This window comes from Cryptomeria japonica, chromosome 9 (genome assembly GCF_030272615.1).
Source record: "Cryptomeria japonica chromosome 9, Sugi_1.0, whole genome shotgun sequence".
In the NCBI taxonomy this organism is placed as follows: domain Eukaryota; kingdom Viridiplantae; phylum Streptophyta; class Pinopsida; order Cupressales; family Cupressaceae; genus Cryptomeria; species Cryptomeria japonica.
The window spans coordinates 255163897-255185195 of record NC_081413.1 but is presented as its reverse complement, the minus strand read 5'-3'; the positions used below and the strand labels follow the sequence as shown (position 1 = coordinate 255185195).

The 21299-nt window shown below is 36.4% G+C and overlaps 1 protein-coding gene and 1 long non-coding RNA gene across 2 annotated transcripts in view; both read right to left on the bottom strand.

The window, feature by feature from the left end:
• Positions 1 to 1586: 1586 nt before the first annotated feature.
• Positions 1587 to 3128, bottom strand: LOC131034459 (uncharacterized). Its single transcript, XR_009358929.1, has 2 exons — positions 2262 to 3128; positions 1587 to 1807 (listed from the first exon to the last, which is right to left on the bottom strand). It is a non-coding gene; the product is annotated as an uncharacterized LOC131034459 (long non-coding RNA).
• A 9585-nt stretch (positions 3129 to 12713) lies between these two features.
• LOC131034467 (uncharacterized) overlaps positions 12714 to 21299 on the bottom strand; it is a 214854-nt gene continuing 206268 nt past the window's right edge. Inside the window, exon 13 of the mRNA XM_057965974.2 lies at positions 12714 to 13256. Coding sequence (XP_057821957.2) covers positions 13164 to 13256 — 93 coding nt within the window. The 3' untranslated portion in view covers positions 12714 to 13163. The remainder of the gene's footprint in view (positions 13257 to 21299) is intronic.

Below are 21299 nucleotides of genomic sequence, written 5' to 3'. Positions count from 1 at the left end.
TAGTAATCACTTGATAAATCACAACTTTGTGAAAAGGAGGTTTTTCTATTATGGAGGGTGTTATTTATTATTGAAAGTCCACTGTTTCTTCTTTTATTTTCTGTATAAAGAAAAACCTATTTGAACTACCACAACAAAAACTCAATAGTCAACTAATAGATTTATAAGAGGCTACACTCTTAAATTTTATTTATACCTGTATGGAAAAATATGTATTATAAAAAATGAGAAAATGATTTGAACCCACACGGTTTAGATCTGTCTGGTTTCGAAAGAATGTATTGTTGTACTGTTGAATCTGAATGAACACAATGAATATATGATGAGACGAAAATCAGAAACCTGAGTAGACATTTTATATATGAATATAAAAGCACAATATACATACAAAAAATTGCACCAATGAAAAAAGAAAAAATAGGGCCACTCTTCGTGTAGCTGATTACTTAGATCTCTGTAAGCAAAAGGACAAAATGCTCATTAATAACTTAGCCTCGTAATGATAAACTGATACAAGAAAACTAAGCAAGAAAATAATGATTTGGCAGCTAAAGTAGAAAAAAACAGAAACTCCTCTGCACTGTTGGAGGGTTTGGGCCTCACAATTGAGACTGATCAGAATAGAAGAGAAAGATCTCCCAAGTGACAGGGAAATAGATTTGCTCTATACTAGGTAAGAATGTCCATCTTAGAAAACAGAGGAGATATATTATAATATTAGTATATGTAATGTATTTGCAGTGTAAATTTGATGGCAGGGAAACTTTTTATATCGGCGAAATTTGTTTACCCCACCCAATTTATCATCGGTGAAGTTGCTCTGTACCGGATTTTGGGTGTTAAGAGTATATGATCATGCATCCAGCAAAAGAGAGCACAAGAATCTCAACCAAAACCAAAACAGTCCTCACTAATAAAAGGGGAAGAGTATGATCATGCATCCAATGCATCCATCCTCTGACAAGGTTGCCAATGCGTCCAATGACAAGGTTGCCAAGCCTCTGCACAATAGCCTCAGCAAGAGCCAAAATACTTGCCACACAAGACCTAAGACCTAAGACACAGAACAAGAACAAGTCAGACAGACACAAACAAAGAAGACTAAGGACCCAATGGAGACCGAAGGAAATACACCTTGGACTGAACAAGAAACAGAGGAAAGCCCCTACGCATAAAGTAGACGAGTGAGAATTCGAAATATCCAATTAAAAAATTAGAGGATGAACAAGCACAAAGAAAACAAGTACTCCAGGAAATGCACCATGCAAATCACTGACACCTTCAAGAAAACAAGCGCACAATTGGCAGGATTGATTGAAGTCCACATCAAGAACCTCGAATTCAACTTGGCTTAGTCACTACACGAAAAAATGGCTTCGTACCACTTTGCTTAAAACATAGGCAACTGTAACCTTGATAAAGATGGCCAGAGAGAATACAGAGTCAGAACACGAGACATGATTATACATTTGAGTCTAATCAAATATGTTTTTCAATTACTCAAGTGAAGCCCATCTTAGCTGAAATTTTAGAAATTTCACATAAATTAGGGAACAATATCGAATCTGGTAATATATGCACAAAAATTTGCTCTAAAATCTCAATGCTGTTATTCTGAAAGGTAACTTAAGTCTTAACATGTGTTCTTGTAATTTCTAAACCCTTTTCTCAGAAAACAAACTAACCAAAAAAACCGAAAAAAGTTTGCAAATGATGAAAAAAACCTGAAACATTAAATTACTAATCCTGACAAATCTTCCGAAAACGTCTGCCGAAAAGCGCTCCTGACAAATCTTCCGCAGCTATTCTGCCAATAATAATATGCACAGGGTTTCTCTAAATGGAAGAACAAGCTTATGTCTGATACATCATTTTACAGTTTGCAATTTATTCTCAACTCTATTGATTTTGCTCATAACTAAATATAATGTACAATGCAAGTAGAAATGCATATATTCGATTTAAAACAGGATTGAATCTTATTTGGTACAAAATACATACATGTTTGAATTTGAATGCATAAATTTTCTTATTGCTGAACTCATAACTTCATATACGTGTACTTAAGTATTTTTCCCTATAGGTATTTTTCCTGATAGTATCCTACCTGACAATTTCAAATCTTATGGAGATATCCAAAAGAGTATGGAAAAATTCAATAAATTAATATACACCAAATTACCTTGTAAATGAACTAGGGAAAACATATAAATTCTTCAAAATGAAAGAAAAAAAGAGAGCAGAGTATAAGATGTACTCACCATTTTCTGGCCATATCTCCAATCACCCACTCCAGAACGTAGAGTTCTTGCTGCTGCCTACCTCTATGCTCTATGCCCATTAAAAATGACAACCCACAGAAAAAATACACGAAATACCAAAAAGTATTGCAATTCGAACCCAGAAAGCAAATGAAAACATCTGAGTACAAAAAGTAAAAGTTTCAAACTAAAACTCAGAAAAGCAAAACTCAGAGGCATGGCCACACCAAAAAAAATTAAACAAAAAAGAAAAGAAAAAAATTAATGAAAGTTATGAAACAACAATACAATCTGCCCTGCATCTCTAGTATATCTCCTTTTAAAAGAAGTGAAATCCTGCTTTTTCAATACAATCTGCCCTGCATCTCTAGTATATCTCCTTTTAAAAGAAGTGAAATCCTGCTTTTTCAACGGTCACACGATCTGCTTTTTGCAACGGCCATTGTAATTTGAGTGCCGTTAGGCCACGTTGTGAGTTGAATCTGGACATTTATTCGTAAAAATGGATTGAATCTGCACTTGTAACGGCACGCTCCTCTGAACTTTTGGAAACGTTTGGAAATCGACTCAAGATAGATTGAATCTGCACTTGGAGTACAAATTCCATTCCCACTCGACACTACATTTCATTTCAACTTGGTCTTCGTTTTCTGAAGTTCCACGAAAATATATCTCTCTATACTCATATTTGGGCATTGCTGTTCGCAGGGCTTTTGAGGCAATGTTCATTAGTGGCTATCTGATTTGGGATTAGATGAGTATTTAACCTTCCAAAAAATCCACATCAAATTGAATTTTTAAACAAGAAACAAAGCTGGACAGTATGCAAGCTGTTGCGTTTGGGAGTGGAATTAGCTCCCATTAAACGTCCTCACAAGTGATAGTGGATTCAGGGGGTTTAATGATAATCTGGAAGTCTTCCCAAGTTAAAATTGATGGTATTGCTTCAAATAGAAACTGGATCTTGGCTAAAGTTTTTCATCTTCAGTCCAATTCAACTTTCTTTGTTATAAACACTTATGGCCCAGTCCCCCCCTCAAAAAATGACGTTTATGGTCTTTCTTAAACGAAGTCCTGTCTTCATTAACTAAGGAACATCTCTTTATAGGAGGAGACAATTCTATCAGAAGAACTTCTGATAAAAGGGGAGGATTAATCCGTTTAAGTGGATCTCAGCAGGACTTCAATGACTAGATTGATAGGAATGGTCTGATGGAAATAGACTTAGGTGATGTATTCACTTGGACAAATAGAAGGAAAGGATTTAGCAATATAGCAGAAAAAATAGATAGATTTTTTTGGCAAGGAGATTTGAGGTGCTTCCCTTTCTCCCCCCCTTGTTCGGTTATTCCCTGTTCAAGATCAGATCATTATCCCATATTGCTCTCCTTGCTTGGCAACAAGGCAAGTTGCAGAGCCCCATTCAGGTTTGAGAACATGTGGATGAAGGACCAAAATTTTCTGACTTTGATAGAAAACTGGTGGAAGGAAGCTTCGGTGGAAGGCTCAAAACTCTTCTGCTTTATTGCTAAGTCGAAAATTGTCAAGCAGAAACTACTTCAATGGAACTCCCAACACTTCAGAAATATCTTCTCAACAAAAAGTCCGATAGAAGAAAGAATGGCAACTCTAAATGACAAGATCATCCTGGAAGGTATGGACCAGGAATCCTTCCAACAAGAAAAGATTCTCCTATTGGAATATGAGGATATATTATCTAAAGAAAAAATATTTTGGAGGCAGAAATCTAGGGAGAATTGGCTTAGAATGGGAGACAAAAACACCAAGTTCTTCCACAATGTAACAAAGATTAGAAGGGGCAAGAATTGGATATAAAAATTGGAGGCTAAGGACAACCAAACCATAGAGGACCCTGAGGAGATTAAGAAGGAAAATATCACTTTCTTCTCTAATCTTTTAAATAATCGAGAACATTCCCAATTGTTGGAGCAAAAAAAGATGTTGGAAGTGATCCCCAGGATTATCACAGACGAGCATAATCAAAATCTTAATGAGAGAATAAAACTGGATGAAGTATTTCAAGCCCTTAATCAACTGCCCTCGGGTAAAGCTCCTGGCCTGGATGGCTTCCCAGCGGATTTCTTTAAGAAGTGTTGGCACATCTTAGGTCAAAATCTTGTGGAAGCCTTGGAATGCTCAAGGAGATCAGGAAGGATTCTTAAGGAAGTAAACAACACATTCATTGCCCTCATCCCTAAGAAGGAGAATGCACTAAATCTGGGAGATTTCAGACCTATCTCACTTTGCAATACTGTCTATAAAATCCTTTCAAAAATCACGATGAATAGAATGAAGCCCCTCATGGAATCAATTATATCAAAAGAACAAACAAGGTTTGTAGCAGGTCGCTCAATTCTTAATGGAGCTATAATAGCACAATAAGCAATTCATACTCTCCAAAGCACAAAAAGACCAGGTATGATGATTAAAGTAGACATATCAAAAGCTTATGATAGTGTAGATTGGCGCTTCCTTTGCAAGGTTATGCAAGCTTTTGGCTTTCCAAAATATTAGATTGATTGGGTATTTGAATGCATCTCCACTCTGAAATTCTCAATCTTGGTAAATGAGAAACCAGAAGGTTTTTTCTCCTCGTCAAGGGGAATCAGACAAGGAGATCCTATCTCTCCTTTTCTCTATATAATAATGGGGGAAATTTTGGGCAGGACAATTAAAAGAAGCCACATGAACAATCTTTTAGAGGGAATCAAAGTAACCAGAAACTTTGCAGTCACACATTAGCAGTTTGCAGATGATAATCTCCTCTTGGGGGCAACAAAAATCAAAGAAGCATCCCATCTAAAACGGATTCTAGATACCTTTGGGAAAGCTTCAGGTCAAATAAGAAATAAGGATAAATCAAAGGTCTATTCCTTTTCTACCTCTAAACTCTTGCAGTCCAAAATACTTACAATTCTGGATTGTAATGAAGGATCCCTCCCTTATATCCATTTGGGTATCCCAATTGAACATGGCATGAGGAATGCTAAATCGTGGGATCCTCTTAAACTTAAAGTGGATCAGACCTCAAACTCTTGGAAAGGGAAATGGCTATCTTGGGCAGGCAGATTAGTGATGATTCAAGCAGTGATATCGGCTCTGCCCATTTATCTATTATCCATCCTATCTCTCCTAGCACGTGCCAATGCCTTCCTAATTAAGAAAATGAGGATTTTTTTTTGGCAAAATACAGAGGAGAAACATAGAATAGCTCTAATTGCATGGGAAAGAATAATTAAGCCCAAGGTCCTAGGGGGTATAGTCATTAAGGACCTCAAATTCCAAAACAAAGCTTTAGGGGCCAAACTAGTATGGAAGTACATTAAGAATCCCAACACCACATGGGCTAGAATGCTAGCAACCAAGTATTTACCAGACCAAGAACCTCTCAATCTTCTAAGAGCAAACACATTCCCCAAGGGATCGAGAACATGAAATTTTATAATCTCTTGCAGAACTCTGATTTTAGAACAACTCACATGGGACATCTGAGATGGATTATCAAGCCTTTTTTGGGAGGATTCTTGGGGAGGCTACCCACCTATTGCAAGTTCCCTTAACATTCCTATAACAAAGAACTGGCTTAAGCGTCATTGGGGTGTCAGAGTTAGAGATTATCTTATTGAAGATGGCTCACCCAACTCTCAAAGTTGGAAGTGGAAATCATTGGAAGGAGCTCTAACCTCAAGGAATGAACTAGATCAACTCTCAAAGCTCCTAAAAGCAAGAAATGTAAACCCAAGAAGAGGGAATGGCTCTTTAATATGGGCACCTTCCAAAACAGGGCACTACAATCCTAAAGATGGTTATAGAGTGCTAGTCAGCAACACTGTTCAAGATCAACTAGATATTCCGAAGAAGTTGTTTTGGAGCTCTAAAGTCATTCCTAAGGCAAGGATCTTTGCATAGCTAGTCTATCAAAGGAAGATATTAATTGCAAAAAAGTTCAGAAAAATGGGGTATGCAGGACCCTCTAGGTGCATCATGTGCAAAGCTCAATTAGAGTCAGTGGACCATCTACTACTCAACTGTCCCTTTGCTTCCAAATTGTAGTGTTGGCTTTGCGCTAAGCTTGGGCTAATCACAACCCTGCCAAATGACATTAAATCCCTATTTCAAAGCTGGCCTATCCCAAGCAAGGAGACCACCCTGAGCTCAATTATGGAAGTATCCCCATCATGTTTAGTCTGGGAAATTTGGAAGGAAAGGAATCATAGGCTAATTGATGACAAATCCAAAAGATTAGATACAATCCTAAACTCAATTGAATCGGTTATAGTGGACTCAGTCAACTGCAAGATAGCCTTCTCCTTGGAACCACCTAAAGCTTTCTCATCATGGGATGAAAGCATTAGGAAAAATTGGCATGGAATCAGGATTCCTCCCTCCTTTGGGCAAAAAGACAACATGAGAAAAGCTGCTATTTGGTCTCCACCAAGTCCTGGTTGGATGAAACAAAATTTTGATGGTGCTTCTAGAGGCAATCAGGGTCCTTCAGGCATAGGATATCTAATCAGAGATCACACAAGAGCAATTCTTGGGAAAATGGCAAAGCCGACCCCCCCAGACACAAACAACATAGTAGAATTCAAAGCATTGCAATTTGGATTGATAGATTGCATAAAGCATGGTTTAAATAACATTGTGATTTAGAGATAGCAATAAATGCAATCAAGAGGGAAAAAACTCCAAATTGGAGATTGTAGGGAATCCTAGACAATATAATTGCAAGCCTGGATAGAATAGAAAACTATGAAGCAAAGCACATCTATAGAGAAGAAAACTCAGAGGCAAATGCTCTCTCGAAAATTGCTGCTCAAGGAACCCACATCTACAGGTGGGATCAAGGAAATCTGTCAGTTGTCCTACTAGACCATCTCACTTGATAGGCAAGGGCCTCAAAGGATATCAAGTTCAGACGCAAGAGTCACTTTCAGGAATAGGCAAAAGCTAGTTAAAGCTTCGTTAATAGGGCAAACTTTAAACTTAACCTTGGCGGCTAAGTGAAATGGCTACCTCAATTCAAATTTAAATCTTACCTATTTCGGGTAGAGTGGGCCCGTATTCAGTGGCGTCACCCAAGCTGCAGTTATGAGCTAAGTTCCCTAAATCATCTGTCGAGACCTAGCTGGCAAACTGTCAAATCCATTTATGGTTTGCGTGGCCTGAACGAGAGATTTGGCATGCTGAGGACAAACATCCCTCGCCACCTTAGCTGACAAATTTATAGCAAATATGTCCATCATTTGGCGTAAAAGAGTGTGCCAGCCTATTTCTTTGTATTGTCTTCTGCAAATTGATTTCATTCTCTTACCAATTAATTTCAGAGCTTTGGTTTTAAATTCCTTCCTTGTTGATAGCCCGCATTGCCAATCATGTCGACAGAGCCTCCTTTCGCCTTTCGGATTCATAATGAGTGTTTATCCCAGGCCCACCTCCTGTTTCATAGCAGACACTCCAATTTCTCTTTCGGCATCAACGTGCCAAGTTTCATTCTGAAAAATAACAAACCTGAGGCTCAAGCGCCTTCTCTTCTTCTTGGATTTCCCTCTCATTTTGGCAGTCAAGATGATCTTGGGTAGTGGGCACCTGAACAGAGACGAGTATCCACGAGACAACACTAGCATCTCCTCCAGGTTTGTTGCCTCATTGCTGGATTTAAAACTTGCTAAGCAGGTTGTTTGGACCCTCACGAAGAAGATTTTCCCAGAGGAGGTTACCCAAGAGCTCCAAGAAATCCTAAATAAGGCAATTCATGAGTCTGGGGCTCCTCAACCAGGCGACAAAATCCTATTCAATGCTCGGTGAACTAATTAACTACTATCCTTTCCTACTTGACCTGAAAGGAAAGGACTTGGATAGGCATAGGGTATTTGCTGGAGTTGGCCTTGGTTACCTTAAATGGCGGTTTCTGGGAGAAAATTTAGAAGACCAGGGCAGAGAGGACGACCTAATTCAATTTGCCAAACTTAATGACATACTTCCCATGAAAGCAGAAGATGATAACCCTCAAGCGAAGCAGGCTTCAAGGGTGGTGCTAGTAGGGGTCGTTGCGGTTCTAGGCGTGGTCGTGTCAGGGGTTGCCCTCCGAGCAAAGGTTGTGCGCGAGCAAGGAATGCGAACCTGCAATCTGAAGCCAACAAGAAAATTGCAAGATAGGTTCCTTTGAAATCTGTACAAAGTTTACTGTTTTAGACTTGAGCGACAAATTTTGGTTTTAATTAGTATAATTTCTGTTAATAGGGCAGTAAAGCATCTGCCATTCAGACTTTTATATTTTTCAAGTTAAAATCTTAAGACTCCATGTTATACTTGGAAGGACACATGTCTTCCATGGTCTGCTTGTCTGGTTGCATTCCTTCTTGACCTCCCAGAAGGTATATAGATGCTACCAGTATAAATTTTGTTAAAATATCCACTAGCTATGTTAGCTCTGTAAATTTTTTGCATAATCAATATAATGCTGGCTCTGCCTTTACCGATAAAAAATAAAATTAGAATTTGTTTTAATATTAATTTTTTATTTTTTAATTTGTTAATTTGAGAGTACAAATAAATAAATAAATAGGAGGTATTTTCCACAAGTCAAACTATGATATTGCTATCATGGTTCAAGTGTGTAGTTTTTGAGTCAATCCTCATAGCAATATCATGGTACAAATAAAGTTGATTCATATTTTTAAGTCTCTAAAAAATCATTAGTTAATTTGGGTGAGATTTAAATAGCACATTCTAAGCATTTACTATTTAGGGTATGGTTGTATGTGAGTTCTTTTTCATCCAACTTTTTTTTTCCAATTTTCTTATAACCCAAACCTTTTCTAGTTTTCATTATTATGCCGAGAGGCATCTACAATGACATCAAAATGTCCATAAACAAAAATTCAATTTTGATTATGCCGAGAGGCATCTACAATGACATCAAAATGTCCGTAAACAAAAATTGAATTTTGAAACAATTTGACATGCAAATGACGGGTAAATGCATGAAAATATGTCATCTTTTGGTTTTTGTGGAGGTGTTATTTTATTACTCCAAATAAAATAGAACCCTTGCCGCTTGCTTCCAACTATATGAAACCGTTGCATTCAAATGATAGTGGAAGGGTGCCATGATATTTAAAAGGGAACAATCAATAAAATCAAGTAGCGTTGAGAGGTTAGTGGAGGAGTGAGCTTGACATTGTGAGTATGTGACAATTCTAAATTCCAAGTTCATGTTGTCGTTTTAGATAATGTTGGTACATACTTAAGCAACTCTATTATTATCCATATTTTTGAAACTCTTGCATACTAATAACATTGTTGCAATCATCAAATTCCCTTCTATTATATGATATCTCTCGGCATAATTTATCTATATTTTTAAAATATAGATATACTAGTTTGTATTTGTTGTTTGTGTTCTTGTAGAAGTTTGTGTTTGTTGTTTCCATTATTTTGAAGGATTCCACTATTTGTAGACTATGACATATGTTTCAAATTTAACAATTACAAATGGATTGATCCTCGCTTCATTTTGAATTCTTAATGCCTATCTTGTAGATTTGTTAAATGTCATTTGTAGTCTAAATTGCCCCACTATTTTAGTTTTAACCTCGCATTCATTTCCTTACATAGATTGTGGTGAGTGTAGGTCTCTTATATTAAGAAACATCATTGTCAATGTGGAGCAAATTCATAGGTAAACTAGTAAAAAATAAAAATGACATTTATTTTATTCTATTTGTATAAATTAAGTAAAACATTTTTTGTTAAAATATTTATATCTTAAAATTAGTATTATTTGTTTTTTATTAAGGTAAGTAAGAGAATAATGGATATTGAATCTGTACTTTGAGTGTCGTTAGGGCACGCTCCTCTGAAAGTTTGAAAACATTCGTAAATGACTAAAAGATTTGGATTGAATCCACACTTTTGGAAATGTGCACAAATCGACCTTGGAATAATCGACATTATGGCATTTAGTGTTAATTATCTAAATTTAGTGTTAACTAATTTTTTTCTTTCTAAATTTAGTGTTAACTAAATTTTAATTGTCTAAGTCTAGTGTTAATTAATTTTTTTCTTCCTAATATCAATTTAAAAATATTATTTTAATGTGTGTTGATGGTTTAATTTGTTTATAAATTCACTCATTACAAGTGTTTCTTTATTTTTTATTGATAATTTGTCAATATCTAGTTAGCAATCATTTTCTTCTTCTTTTTATTTCTCACTAATTAGAATTTTATTATCATGGTTTAAAATTAGTTGCTTCTCCAATTTAAACATGATGTATATGTCACATGACACACTAACTTCTTTTAAAAATAATTTATTTTAGATGAAGTGTCTTTAATACTATTTATGAATTGTAAACAACATGAGTTAATCTATATTAATTAATCACCATTGGTGTTTAGATAATTTAGAAATAAATGTTCTTTAAGAAATTAATTGTGAAAGAAAGGTACATAGCTCATAATGTAATGAGAAAGTGAGAATGTTGATATCTAGTAGAATCAATTTATTATATTTTAGGAAAATGATAATATTGGTATGTTTGTTGTCCTTAAATTATTTGCAAACCTAGAACAAACTAGAGATTACTATGAAAAATATTAGGTTTTTCACAAAGACATAAAAAAATATGACCTCATTACCATACATGAAGCCATGAAGATATACAAAGAGGTGCTTTAATCTTTTTCTTATCACTTCTATTTCTATATTTGAAGATATTGTTATACTTTTGAACCAAAAGTTTGTTTTGTTCTCAAATTAACTGTAAGGTTTATTCTACAATTAAAATTTGCATGTTCCAATAAAATTTGAACAACTATGCAATGTATATATCAAAAAGACAACTTCGGTAATGAAGATCTATGAGACCTTATCAAGAGCAATGGATATGGTGAATGCAATTAGGTATATACAATAATTCATATAGTCATTCACTTAAAAACATGCCAAAAAAAAAATAAAAATAAAAATAATTATACAATCACATCAAACACTGCTCATTTAATTTTTTTTATTATAGATCAAGGTCAACAACTTTGTATTGATTGAAAACCAAGTACTTGATTGAAAAATAGATAATGTCTATAACTTTGTATTATATTCAATGATTAACATCCCGAAGCCCACTATATTACTAATCATAGATATACTTACAATGTTATGACTACTTTAATGTTGAATTTCTTCTAGGTAGTAAATACAAAGTGTCACTAAATGAATAATTAGAAACATATGTGGAATAATATGAATAAATATATGTGAGAGAATAAAGAAGTGTGAACATATAAAAGAATGATGAATGAATTATAAGACGTGAAAGCTATAAAAATATATGAATATGTATTCTTATGGATGTACATATATAAATAAATGTAATTTGTTATAATTTTATTTATACTTATTGCATATCAAGTTCTCTCTTTTAATTGCATCACCATTGAGGTTTACTATATATAATAGAATAGTAAACCACAACACTCTCCTAAATCTTCTCACATTCTACTACATCAGTCTTTTGAGGCTCGTAAAATGGCAAAGTGAAGGCACTTTCTATTAAATTTGGACTGGTTTTGCAAAGTGTATCACTCATTGATATCTTCTTTTTTCTAGAGTTAGTGTGCTTGAAACATGCCAGGACAAATTCTTGACTTTAAGTAGAGACATGAAAAAACATTGCTTCATGAGGTTGCTATTCCATAACCTTTTTACTATTTACTCTTATTTTTACCTTGTCCAATTCAAAGTCTTGCACTTTAACATGTCCTTGACCAGTCATTGATTTAAGAGCATTCTATCACCAAAATTGTTGGAGTATCTGTGAAGAGCTGTTCTTTGCATATGAAGTGAACAAACTATTGAGCAAAACTCTTCTATGGATCTCACAAAACTGATGTGAGGAATGCCGCTGTCCAATGTTTATTTCAATAGCCTCAAATTCATTAATGTGACTGCTGTTATAAAAACTGATATCATGCCTTCGAATGACTAAATATCTGGTGAAAAAGTGACAGAAAAAACATTAAAATAATATTTGATTGATTTTGGGCCTTTTTATAAAAAACTAGTTGAATATTTTATGCAGGAAGGGCCAGCTGTCGCTGAGACAGTTAAAGGATATGATTGACATCCTCAGCTGTCTTGAGGATGCTCAACCATCTCCGTGAAGTCTCTGCATTTCCAGCATGGCTAGGGCAAAATAATTTGATGAGGGCCAGTGGAGGGGTATTTCTAAGGCCCTAGAACATCCCTGGTACGGGTACAGGGCAAAAATCCCAGGGAACATAGGTTTTCCATGTTTGTATGTTCAATTTTCAATTCTTCATGTACTTATGCAATATGACCATCTTATGATCAAGTATATCAGTTATAAGACTAGATAACATTTGTATCAATGAGTTGGACATCAGTTCAACCAAACCATCTAGGTTATGCCAAGTCAAAGAAAAATCAGTTAACAAAGGTAGGCTGCTTAGATATTTTTTCTCATTCTGTAAATGTGCAATAGTTCTTAGAAAATATTTTGCTGAACTGGGCAGAAAAGACACCTGAAACATATATCACTAATAAAAACAAAGAATGCTAGCCCTTTGACGTCCCATAGAGAAAACTCATAATTTGAACAAAGGCGGGCTGGATGATATTGTGGGAAATAGGATCTGCTCAAACAGTTCCATAGATTTGACTACAGATTGGAATCATTACTATGTAAATTCACACCAATTGGGCTCGAAAGGGCATTGAATTATAAAAGTAACAATAGTAGGTAGCCATTTTTCTTTTATCTTTCAAATATACACGGAAGCTCTTGATTTCCTCCATGAAATATGGAAAAGTTGTGAACACAATGTCAATTTGGAGTTAAAATACACTGGATATTTACAAAATACAAGGTTGTCGCATGGGTGTCAGCTGTCTTGCCAGTGACAATGGTACATGTGCTTTGATCATAGTTCCTTTCTCAAAATATTCCTGGAACAATTAAAAAATTCAGATGTGGCATCAGACTGTACAAGTTCTAAAAGCATTGCATTATTTATCTACTGCAGCAATCTTGATGTTATATTATTTCATGTTTTAACCTAAGTTTAGAAGATCTCATATTTCATCTATCATTTAAGCAAATTGAACACATGCACCTTATCATAAGAGAAGCATAAAAAGCTCCCAAAAATTAAACCCAAGCTAAATTATAATACTTAGAAATGAGCAGATTCAGCATATAACCTGCACCCTCCTGCCTACCACACCCCAAAAAATTTGATCAGAACATCATAAAGTGGATTTGATGCTGCATTGCTATTTCTTCTTTTCTGGTACTGTTAATGGAGAAAGGGAAGAGCTTTTAATTTCATCCTGTGGTTAAAATCAAGATGGCCTCATTTCTCTGTATCTTTAGGAAATACCAGAATGTCTTATAGCTCCTTTCTATAACCACTACAGGCAGAGTTTCAAAATTCCAATTTGCAGATGATGCTGTTTGCTCTCAACTGTGATACTTCACGAGGGAGGAAAATTAAAGAACTTACACTGTAAGGAAAAGTGGCTCAAAATATTAATATAGGGCTGTCAAATATTTATGTTCTTTTTTAATAATGCTTCTAAGTAGTGCATTTTTTGGATTATTTTTGGCCTCAGATTCATAACGATGTCAGGAAATTTGTTCAGAGCTGTAGAATTTGTCAAATTGCAAAAGGTAGTAGTCAAAATGTTGGATTGTATAAGCCTTTGACAGTACCGGAGGGACCTTGGGAGGACATAAGCATGGATTTCATATTGGATTGCCTAAGATACAGAGAGGAAATGATTCTATATTTGTGGTGGTAGATAGATTCTCAAAGATGGCGCATTTCATACCCTGTAAGAAGACGACAGATGCAGCACATGTTGCAGACCTATTTTTCAAAGAAGTGGTGAGATTGCATGGGTTACCTAAAAGCATAATTTCAGACAAAGACACTAAATTTGTTAGATACTTTTGGAGAACACTTTGGAAGATGAAGACAGATTTGAAGTTTAGTTCTACTTTTCACCCACAGACTGATGGTTAGACAGAAGTGGTAAATAGGAGTTTGGGAAATTTGTTGAGATACTTAGTTGAGGAGAAGACAGAAAGTTGGGATTTGATTTTTGCACAAGCAGAGTTTGCCTACAATAATTCAGTGAATAGGAGTACCGGAAGAACATCTTTCAAGATTGTTATCGGAGCACACCCTAGAGGTATATCAAAATTGAGAGACATTAGTAATGCAGACAAGAGAAATGCAGAAGCTGAAGAATTTGCAGATCATATGAAGGTATTACATGTTCAAGTTAAACAACATTTGGAGGACATGAACAACAAATATAAGGAGAAGGTAAATGAGAAGAGGAGATATAAGGAATTTGAAGTGGGAGATGAAGTGATGGCGTATCTGAGAAAAGAAAGATTTCTAGTTGGAACCTGTGAGAATTTGTTGAAAATAGCCAAGATCTAGGGCACAATGAATAGCACAATAGAGAGACAAAATAGATTGATAAGAATAAATTGTATTCTAATCAATAGCAAAATACTGATCAACTGGATTATCAACAGTTACATACAATGTAGATAAGCCTGCTTATAAAGGCAAGGCTAAGAGACAAGAGAGCACACAATGATGACATGTGGCTCAATGAGATGCAAGGGTAGGTAGGAGAAATAGAAAAATATTCCACATGAGGTGGATCACCCACCGAAGGTGGAATTATCACTCCACAATAAGTGGATATGATAAAGTAACAACAATATCACATCATAAAAGGCGGAAATTCTTCTACATACACACTCCCAATGTATGCACATCTCCCTAAGTGTCTCATATGCAAACTACAATGTGGTGCATGTACCTAAATAAACTTAAGTAAGGTGTAATTATATCCAACATGAATAAATAATTACACCAACAAAACTTATAACAAGTTGCAGATGAGAAAGTTTGGACCTTGTAAGATCTTGAGGAAATTCAGTTCTGAAAATGCAAATGAAGTGGAGTTACCGGATAGTTTGGATATTTCACCTATATTCAACATTGCAGATCTACATTAGTATCATGAGACCGAATTTAGTGAGGACAGTGTTGTAGACTTGGAGAAGCAGATACCCCAGAGGGAATCGGATCAGATGAAGACATTTTGGATAGTAGGATTGGGTGTAACACCCAGAGCAACTAGTACAGAGAGTATCTTGTGAAACTGAAGGATAGACCAGTTGAAGATTCATCATGGATTTCTCAGGCAGAGGTAGACCGTCTTGGTCTTCCTCTGACCTCGGCAAAGTGAGGGACTCACTTTTTCAACAACCTTGGATGTCTGATGCAGGAGCATCCCTGGTTCTTGGCAATCTTGCATCAACCAAAAACATTTCTTTTCAATTTGTTTCTTGTTTTGCAGTTTCAACATTTCTTTTTGTTTTTTCTTGCATTTACTCATCAGATCTTGCGGAGCGGGATTTTGTTCATGGACATGTTCATTTATCTTATCCTAAGTCTGCGGGATGTTTGGATCTATTTCTGGCAAGTTATTGCTTCCGGAATCTGAGACAGTTTTCTGGCTTAGAACACCGGAACTGCTTGGACCTATTTCCTATTGGTGAATCTTGCGGATCCTTTTCATAGCTTGCGGAGCCTCAATTCGTTGTTTCCAACATTCCTTGACGTGTGGCTGAACTTCCCTTAGGTCCGCACTTCATTTTATGGATTTTCCAGAGGATTCTCTTTGGTAGAGGCCGACCTAGTTGTTTTAAACGTTTCATCTTGTTCATCGACATTTGATTCTTCTTGGGCTGACGCGGATCACTCTTGATCATATAAATCAATGTAATTGAGCATATCGAAGTAAGTGGTTAGAACATAGAAGATAAATCTAAGGGTCAAGAGGTTCGGAGTTGACTGATATTGTATTTGAGCATGTATGTAATCTGGCCTGTGAGCCAAAACTTGTAAGCTCGCATGTTGCCGGCAGATTGTAATTGATTTTCATGATATAATTCAGTCTGTTCTGCATTGCCTCCATCATATTGTGCTTCTTCTGTTGTGTTTACTCTTGCTGCATGACCTGGACTATTCTCTTCGAGGACCCTCCTAACCATGACTGCACCACAGTAGCCAATAATGAATGTTTATTATCTTCAAGTTCAGTGGTTGACCTTCATGAGGTCACTGTCATTACCATTCATAGTCAAATGAGCAAGGATGTTGTTGTCAAAACTAGATTTGATTCAAGTTTAATCCATTTTGTTCTTCTTGTGTTAGGCTTGTTGAAACTCCTAGTAATTTTGCGAATGTCCTCATACATTGGGCTTCTCACCTCTAACTTCACAGAGAGAACTTCTCCTGAAGAATCGATATTACCCCAAGCAAGAAGATGAGGTTGAAGTTTGTTGGCAAAGGACATAAGAACTATCAATGATGCAAGTTGATGTTCCTGGACAGTTCCTAGACAAATACCCTCACCAATCTTGAATACTTCCAGTGCCATAAGCATGAAGACCTCTTAGAAAGAGGATGATGTAAATAAAGTCGTGTCTTGGACACTTAGATTAGTTTCAATTATGCATTTGTAATTTCCCTTTGACAAATTACATGTAATGCCAAAAATTGTAGTTGCAAGTAGTCACATTATTTGTATTCTTGTAACTTGTAATTACATGTAAACAAATTACAAGTTGAAAGACAGTAGGACTATAATTTGGAATAAGTCATAGTTAGTTGGGGAATAAGTCTTAGTTAGTTGGACTTCTTCCACTTTTTGCTCTTAGCCCCTTGTTGACGTGTCTTTCAACACACCAAACACAAGCCAAGCATACCTCAACTTCTCTTGAAAGAGGTTGGAAGAATGAGACTTCTGACCTCCCAAGGTCTTTATAGTTGGGTCACAACGTTGCTGAATGACTCTGTGTTGAAGTAACCTATTTCATCAAGGGGAATGCTGGTTGCAAGCTAGAGTTCTTAATGTGAGTTTTGTCTACTAAATATAAAATGCAAAAGCCAGGGTTGCGAGAAGAAAGGAACACAATTTAAACAAACAAGCTATGTATATCACGAAAAAAGTAACTCACATGATTCAGTATTATCAATAACATACCAAATAACATTCAATAAGATTTTCTAGTCAACATGCAAGATCTACGATTCACATGCAAACAAAGCGGAGTTTTCAAAGAAACCAATTTTCACAACAATGTTTAATCTTCATACACCACTTGAAATGCATAGTATGATTCATGAAACAATGTTGCTTAAGACAATTATACTATCTGGAATGAGAGAAGATATTAAATCGACAAGAGAATACCAATTTCAGATGATACAACACGTGAAACAGGGGATCCATGAATTGCTTGTATTAATTGGAAAATGAGCATCGACATGCACTGATTCTGAAAATGTTCAACTATAACAAAAGAACTTCAAAACTTGAAACTTTGCATGAAAGGAAATGAAAGTCTAACTAATGGCGCCTTCAAATCATCAATTTTACGACCCCTCAAATGACTTGCAACATTACATTTATAGGCCTTTCACCCTATGGACCTGGAACAAATTGAGCCTAAAACCTAGTTACAAAATGGAAGAGGTCGTAGTTTCACTTGCAAGTCGCCACACTCCAACCTCAGTTAACTACTTATGAGCAAATCTTCATCAATTGGGACAGTAGTTGCACTCTTCCTTGGAGCACGATCTCCTCCTCTTGAGATATCGTGGTGCCATGCATGCTGAACATGTTGGTCCCTGGGCGTACTGTCAAAACTAAAGATTACTTGATGATTGCAATGATTACGCCATGACTCCGTCCTTTCACTGAAGATAACTGGGGCACACATGCAGATTACTTATTCTTCTTCTTGTAACTGTGGTAGTTTCCCAAATAAGATTCAATGGAGGCTTGAGGAGGATCTGGAACATGTTGAACCCGAAACTTGGAGAACCTGATGTTTTCTGTTAGTTCATCCATTCTATCCACCAGATTGCCTACCACTTGTGTTGCCTGGTATGATTGCAAAACGAGGTACATGTACCTTTCCATCATATTAGTATCAAATTCGATCTCTGAAGAGAAGTTCTCTAGAACACATGTTTCCCATAACTTGAGCACTTCTTCTTGAACAAGTGATCTTGACTGAATAGCTATAGGCCCATGTTTTCCCAACACTTTGACTACATATTGTTCATATTCTTCTATTAGTGACAAGAAAGACGAGTGTCCTTTCAGTACTATGGCTCTATACTGATCAAGAATATCCCTTTTAAACTCTACCATATCAATGCAGCCCTGCAAGATATTGAAGTCTTCACCTCCTAGTAAGTCTTCTCTTTTAATCACATCTTCCCCCAAGTCTTTCACCTTCTTCAATAACTTAATTTGCTTTGTGAACTGATTAGACTAGGTTTCCTAGTGAGTTGAGAGAAATATTAAACCATTTTCCAGAAGGCAAGCATCCTCATATATATTCATGGTTTTTTGCAAGAGCATCTTCACCTTCCTCAATTGATCTCTAGCCCAAGTATCTACAGTTGTTTCTTTCTTTCTCATAACATACAAGGACTTTACTTCTTGCTAAGGGAGTGCTAAGGAAGAGGGTTGAATATCTGCAAGCCTTAAATCAAGTGGACGAGACAATTCCATTAGCAACTGCCAATATTGCTCTAAATGAGCTTTACCCTCTTGTTTTGACTTGTACTCCTTTTCAATCCTTGTTTTGATGGTGGCAGTGGCAGCATCTAAAGTGGACATCTCTCCCCATTAAGTTTGCTTACCTAGATTTACCTAGGAGATTTGATAGCTAGTAGAAACATGTTCTTCACCTTCCTTAGTTGGCACTGGAGTTGCTATGTTAGCCATAAGTTCTGTGGACTCACTTCTTGTCAAATGATGAATGGTTTTTGCTTTCTTATCTCTTCTTGGGGACTCAGTGACTACATCTTGTAGAGTTATGCTAGGGAGAACAATCTTTTTCTTTTTCTCAAAATTAAAGCTTAACCAATGTGGCATGCTTGAATCTTGTTGTTATTGTATGAGGCATGGGCTCTTGCTCTAGTTCCTTTTCTCCTCCATCATGATGTTCCTCTTGTTGCTGCTCCTTACACTTTTCTTGTTGTGGCAGTAGCTGTGAAGTTTGTTGAAGAGATTGTTGTTGTTGTTGCTGCTCTTTGGGATCTTGTTGTTGTGATGGTAAATGAAGGTGGCATAGTGGACTGTCCATGTTGTTGTTGTTCCTTGGCAAGCTCTTCTAATTTTTCTCCTATCTCTTGTTCAAAATCTTCCTTACTTGCCTCTTCTCGTTGTCTTCTTTGGCTTTCCTCTAGTTGCTCGAAAATGACTTCCTAATCTTGAGGTGTAAGAACCAAGTGGTCATCTTCCTCATCCACCTCCATATGTTCCTGTTGTGGTTCATCACCCTATGTTTGAGTAGCTTCAACAATTTGGTCTCCATGTTCATCAACAAGTGGTTGAATTGGTTGCTCATCTTGAGAGGTAACTGGCAATTGCACTAGTATGGGCTCCTCCAAACTTTTCTTTGAAGCAACTTGTTTCTGTCTTTGGACTTCCTTTCTTTTGCGAGTCACTACACTTATTGGTTTATCATCATAATCAAAATCTGTATTGATATTATGAATGATGACTTGTTATTGAGTTGGTGGTGGTTGTGATACAACATGCACTTGAGAAGGGGTAGCTTCTAATTCTAAGCCAGAGACTTGTGAAGTTCCCTCCCCTGAAACAATACCAATGGCAAGTAGAACTAGAGCTATTGAGAAATGTGGAAAAGACAAGGTCCTTCAGCATGACTTCCTACCTTGTATACTTGCTTGCAAGATTTGTCACGTACAAGGGATTAATATGCAAAGGCACGATCGAGAATGGACCAAAAGAGTGTAGAGTTTATGAATGTTATCCGCAACTTGATATGCATAGAATTGAAGACTATAAGAGGATATGAATGATGCCTTCACCATGCACATCACAAGGCTACTATAGGGCGGAATCCACAAACGGTTGCCCAAAGATGCAACAACACTTATTGAGAAATATGGATCATGGTATATACAATTTCCCACCTTCACATACCTACGAATTCAAGGATTTAGATCCAAACCTTACAAACTTCCTAGGTATCCAACTGACAGAATAATCCTACTTGAGGTGGTGAGACAACTTCTAGAATTTGATTTTATCCAAAAGGAGAAACACAGAACAAGGATAACTCCCCCTCTTGTTTTAGGGAAGATTACGAAGGCGTGCCACAATGTAGCTGCATCTAGTTCAGTCATTGATGAGCTTGCATTTTATCGCCTTAGAATATACAAGAGCGGAGATAGACTTGATCCACACAAGCGTTGTGAAGATCAAGGGAGAAAAGTTCATGCATAAGATCGACATTGAAGATTACTAGGCTAATCTCATGATGAAAATGTAGTAAGAAAGAGGATGTGGTCCAGAATGTCGATTGATTTCATGAGGAAATGTGAACTTTTAGCCATTCCAAACCAAATAATTGATGATAGTGATCATACTCATCCACAATATGAAAATGAAGTGAGCATACCCATCCTAGCACTGAATTGGGCATAGCTTGAGGTGGTGGATTTGAGTGAACTTATGCGAGAAGTGATTGAATTCTCTAGAGAGTGGGTGGACACATATATGAAGAAATTAGTAGAAATGGGTGTCACCTTCACCTATGAAAAGATGAAACAAGAGGAGTCCTCTCTTGAAGATGATCAAAGGACAGTCAGTGATGTGAGGATTCATCCAAATGACGAGAGTCATTCTCCAAAACGAAGGAAGACCGTGCCTAGAGAATCCAGGACGAAGGGGAAGGAGATAGTTAGTCAGCAGTCAAAGAAGAAGAAGCATAAACCTAGCACTCCTTTGTCTCACCTTAGTTCCCCATCCGTGAAAGAGGTAGATGTGCCAAAGAGGAGCAAAGAATTTGAGAAATGCTCCCACACATTGATTTTACCAGAAAATACTCAGGAGTTACATAATACGGCA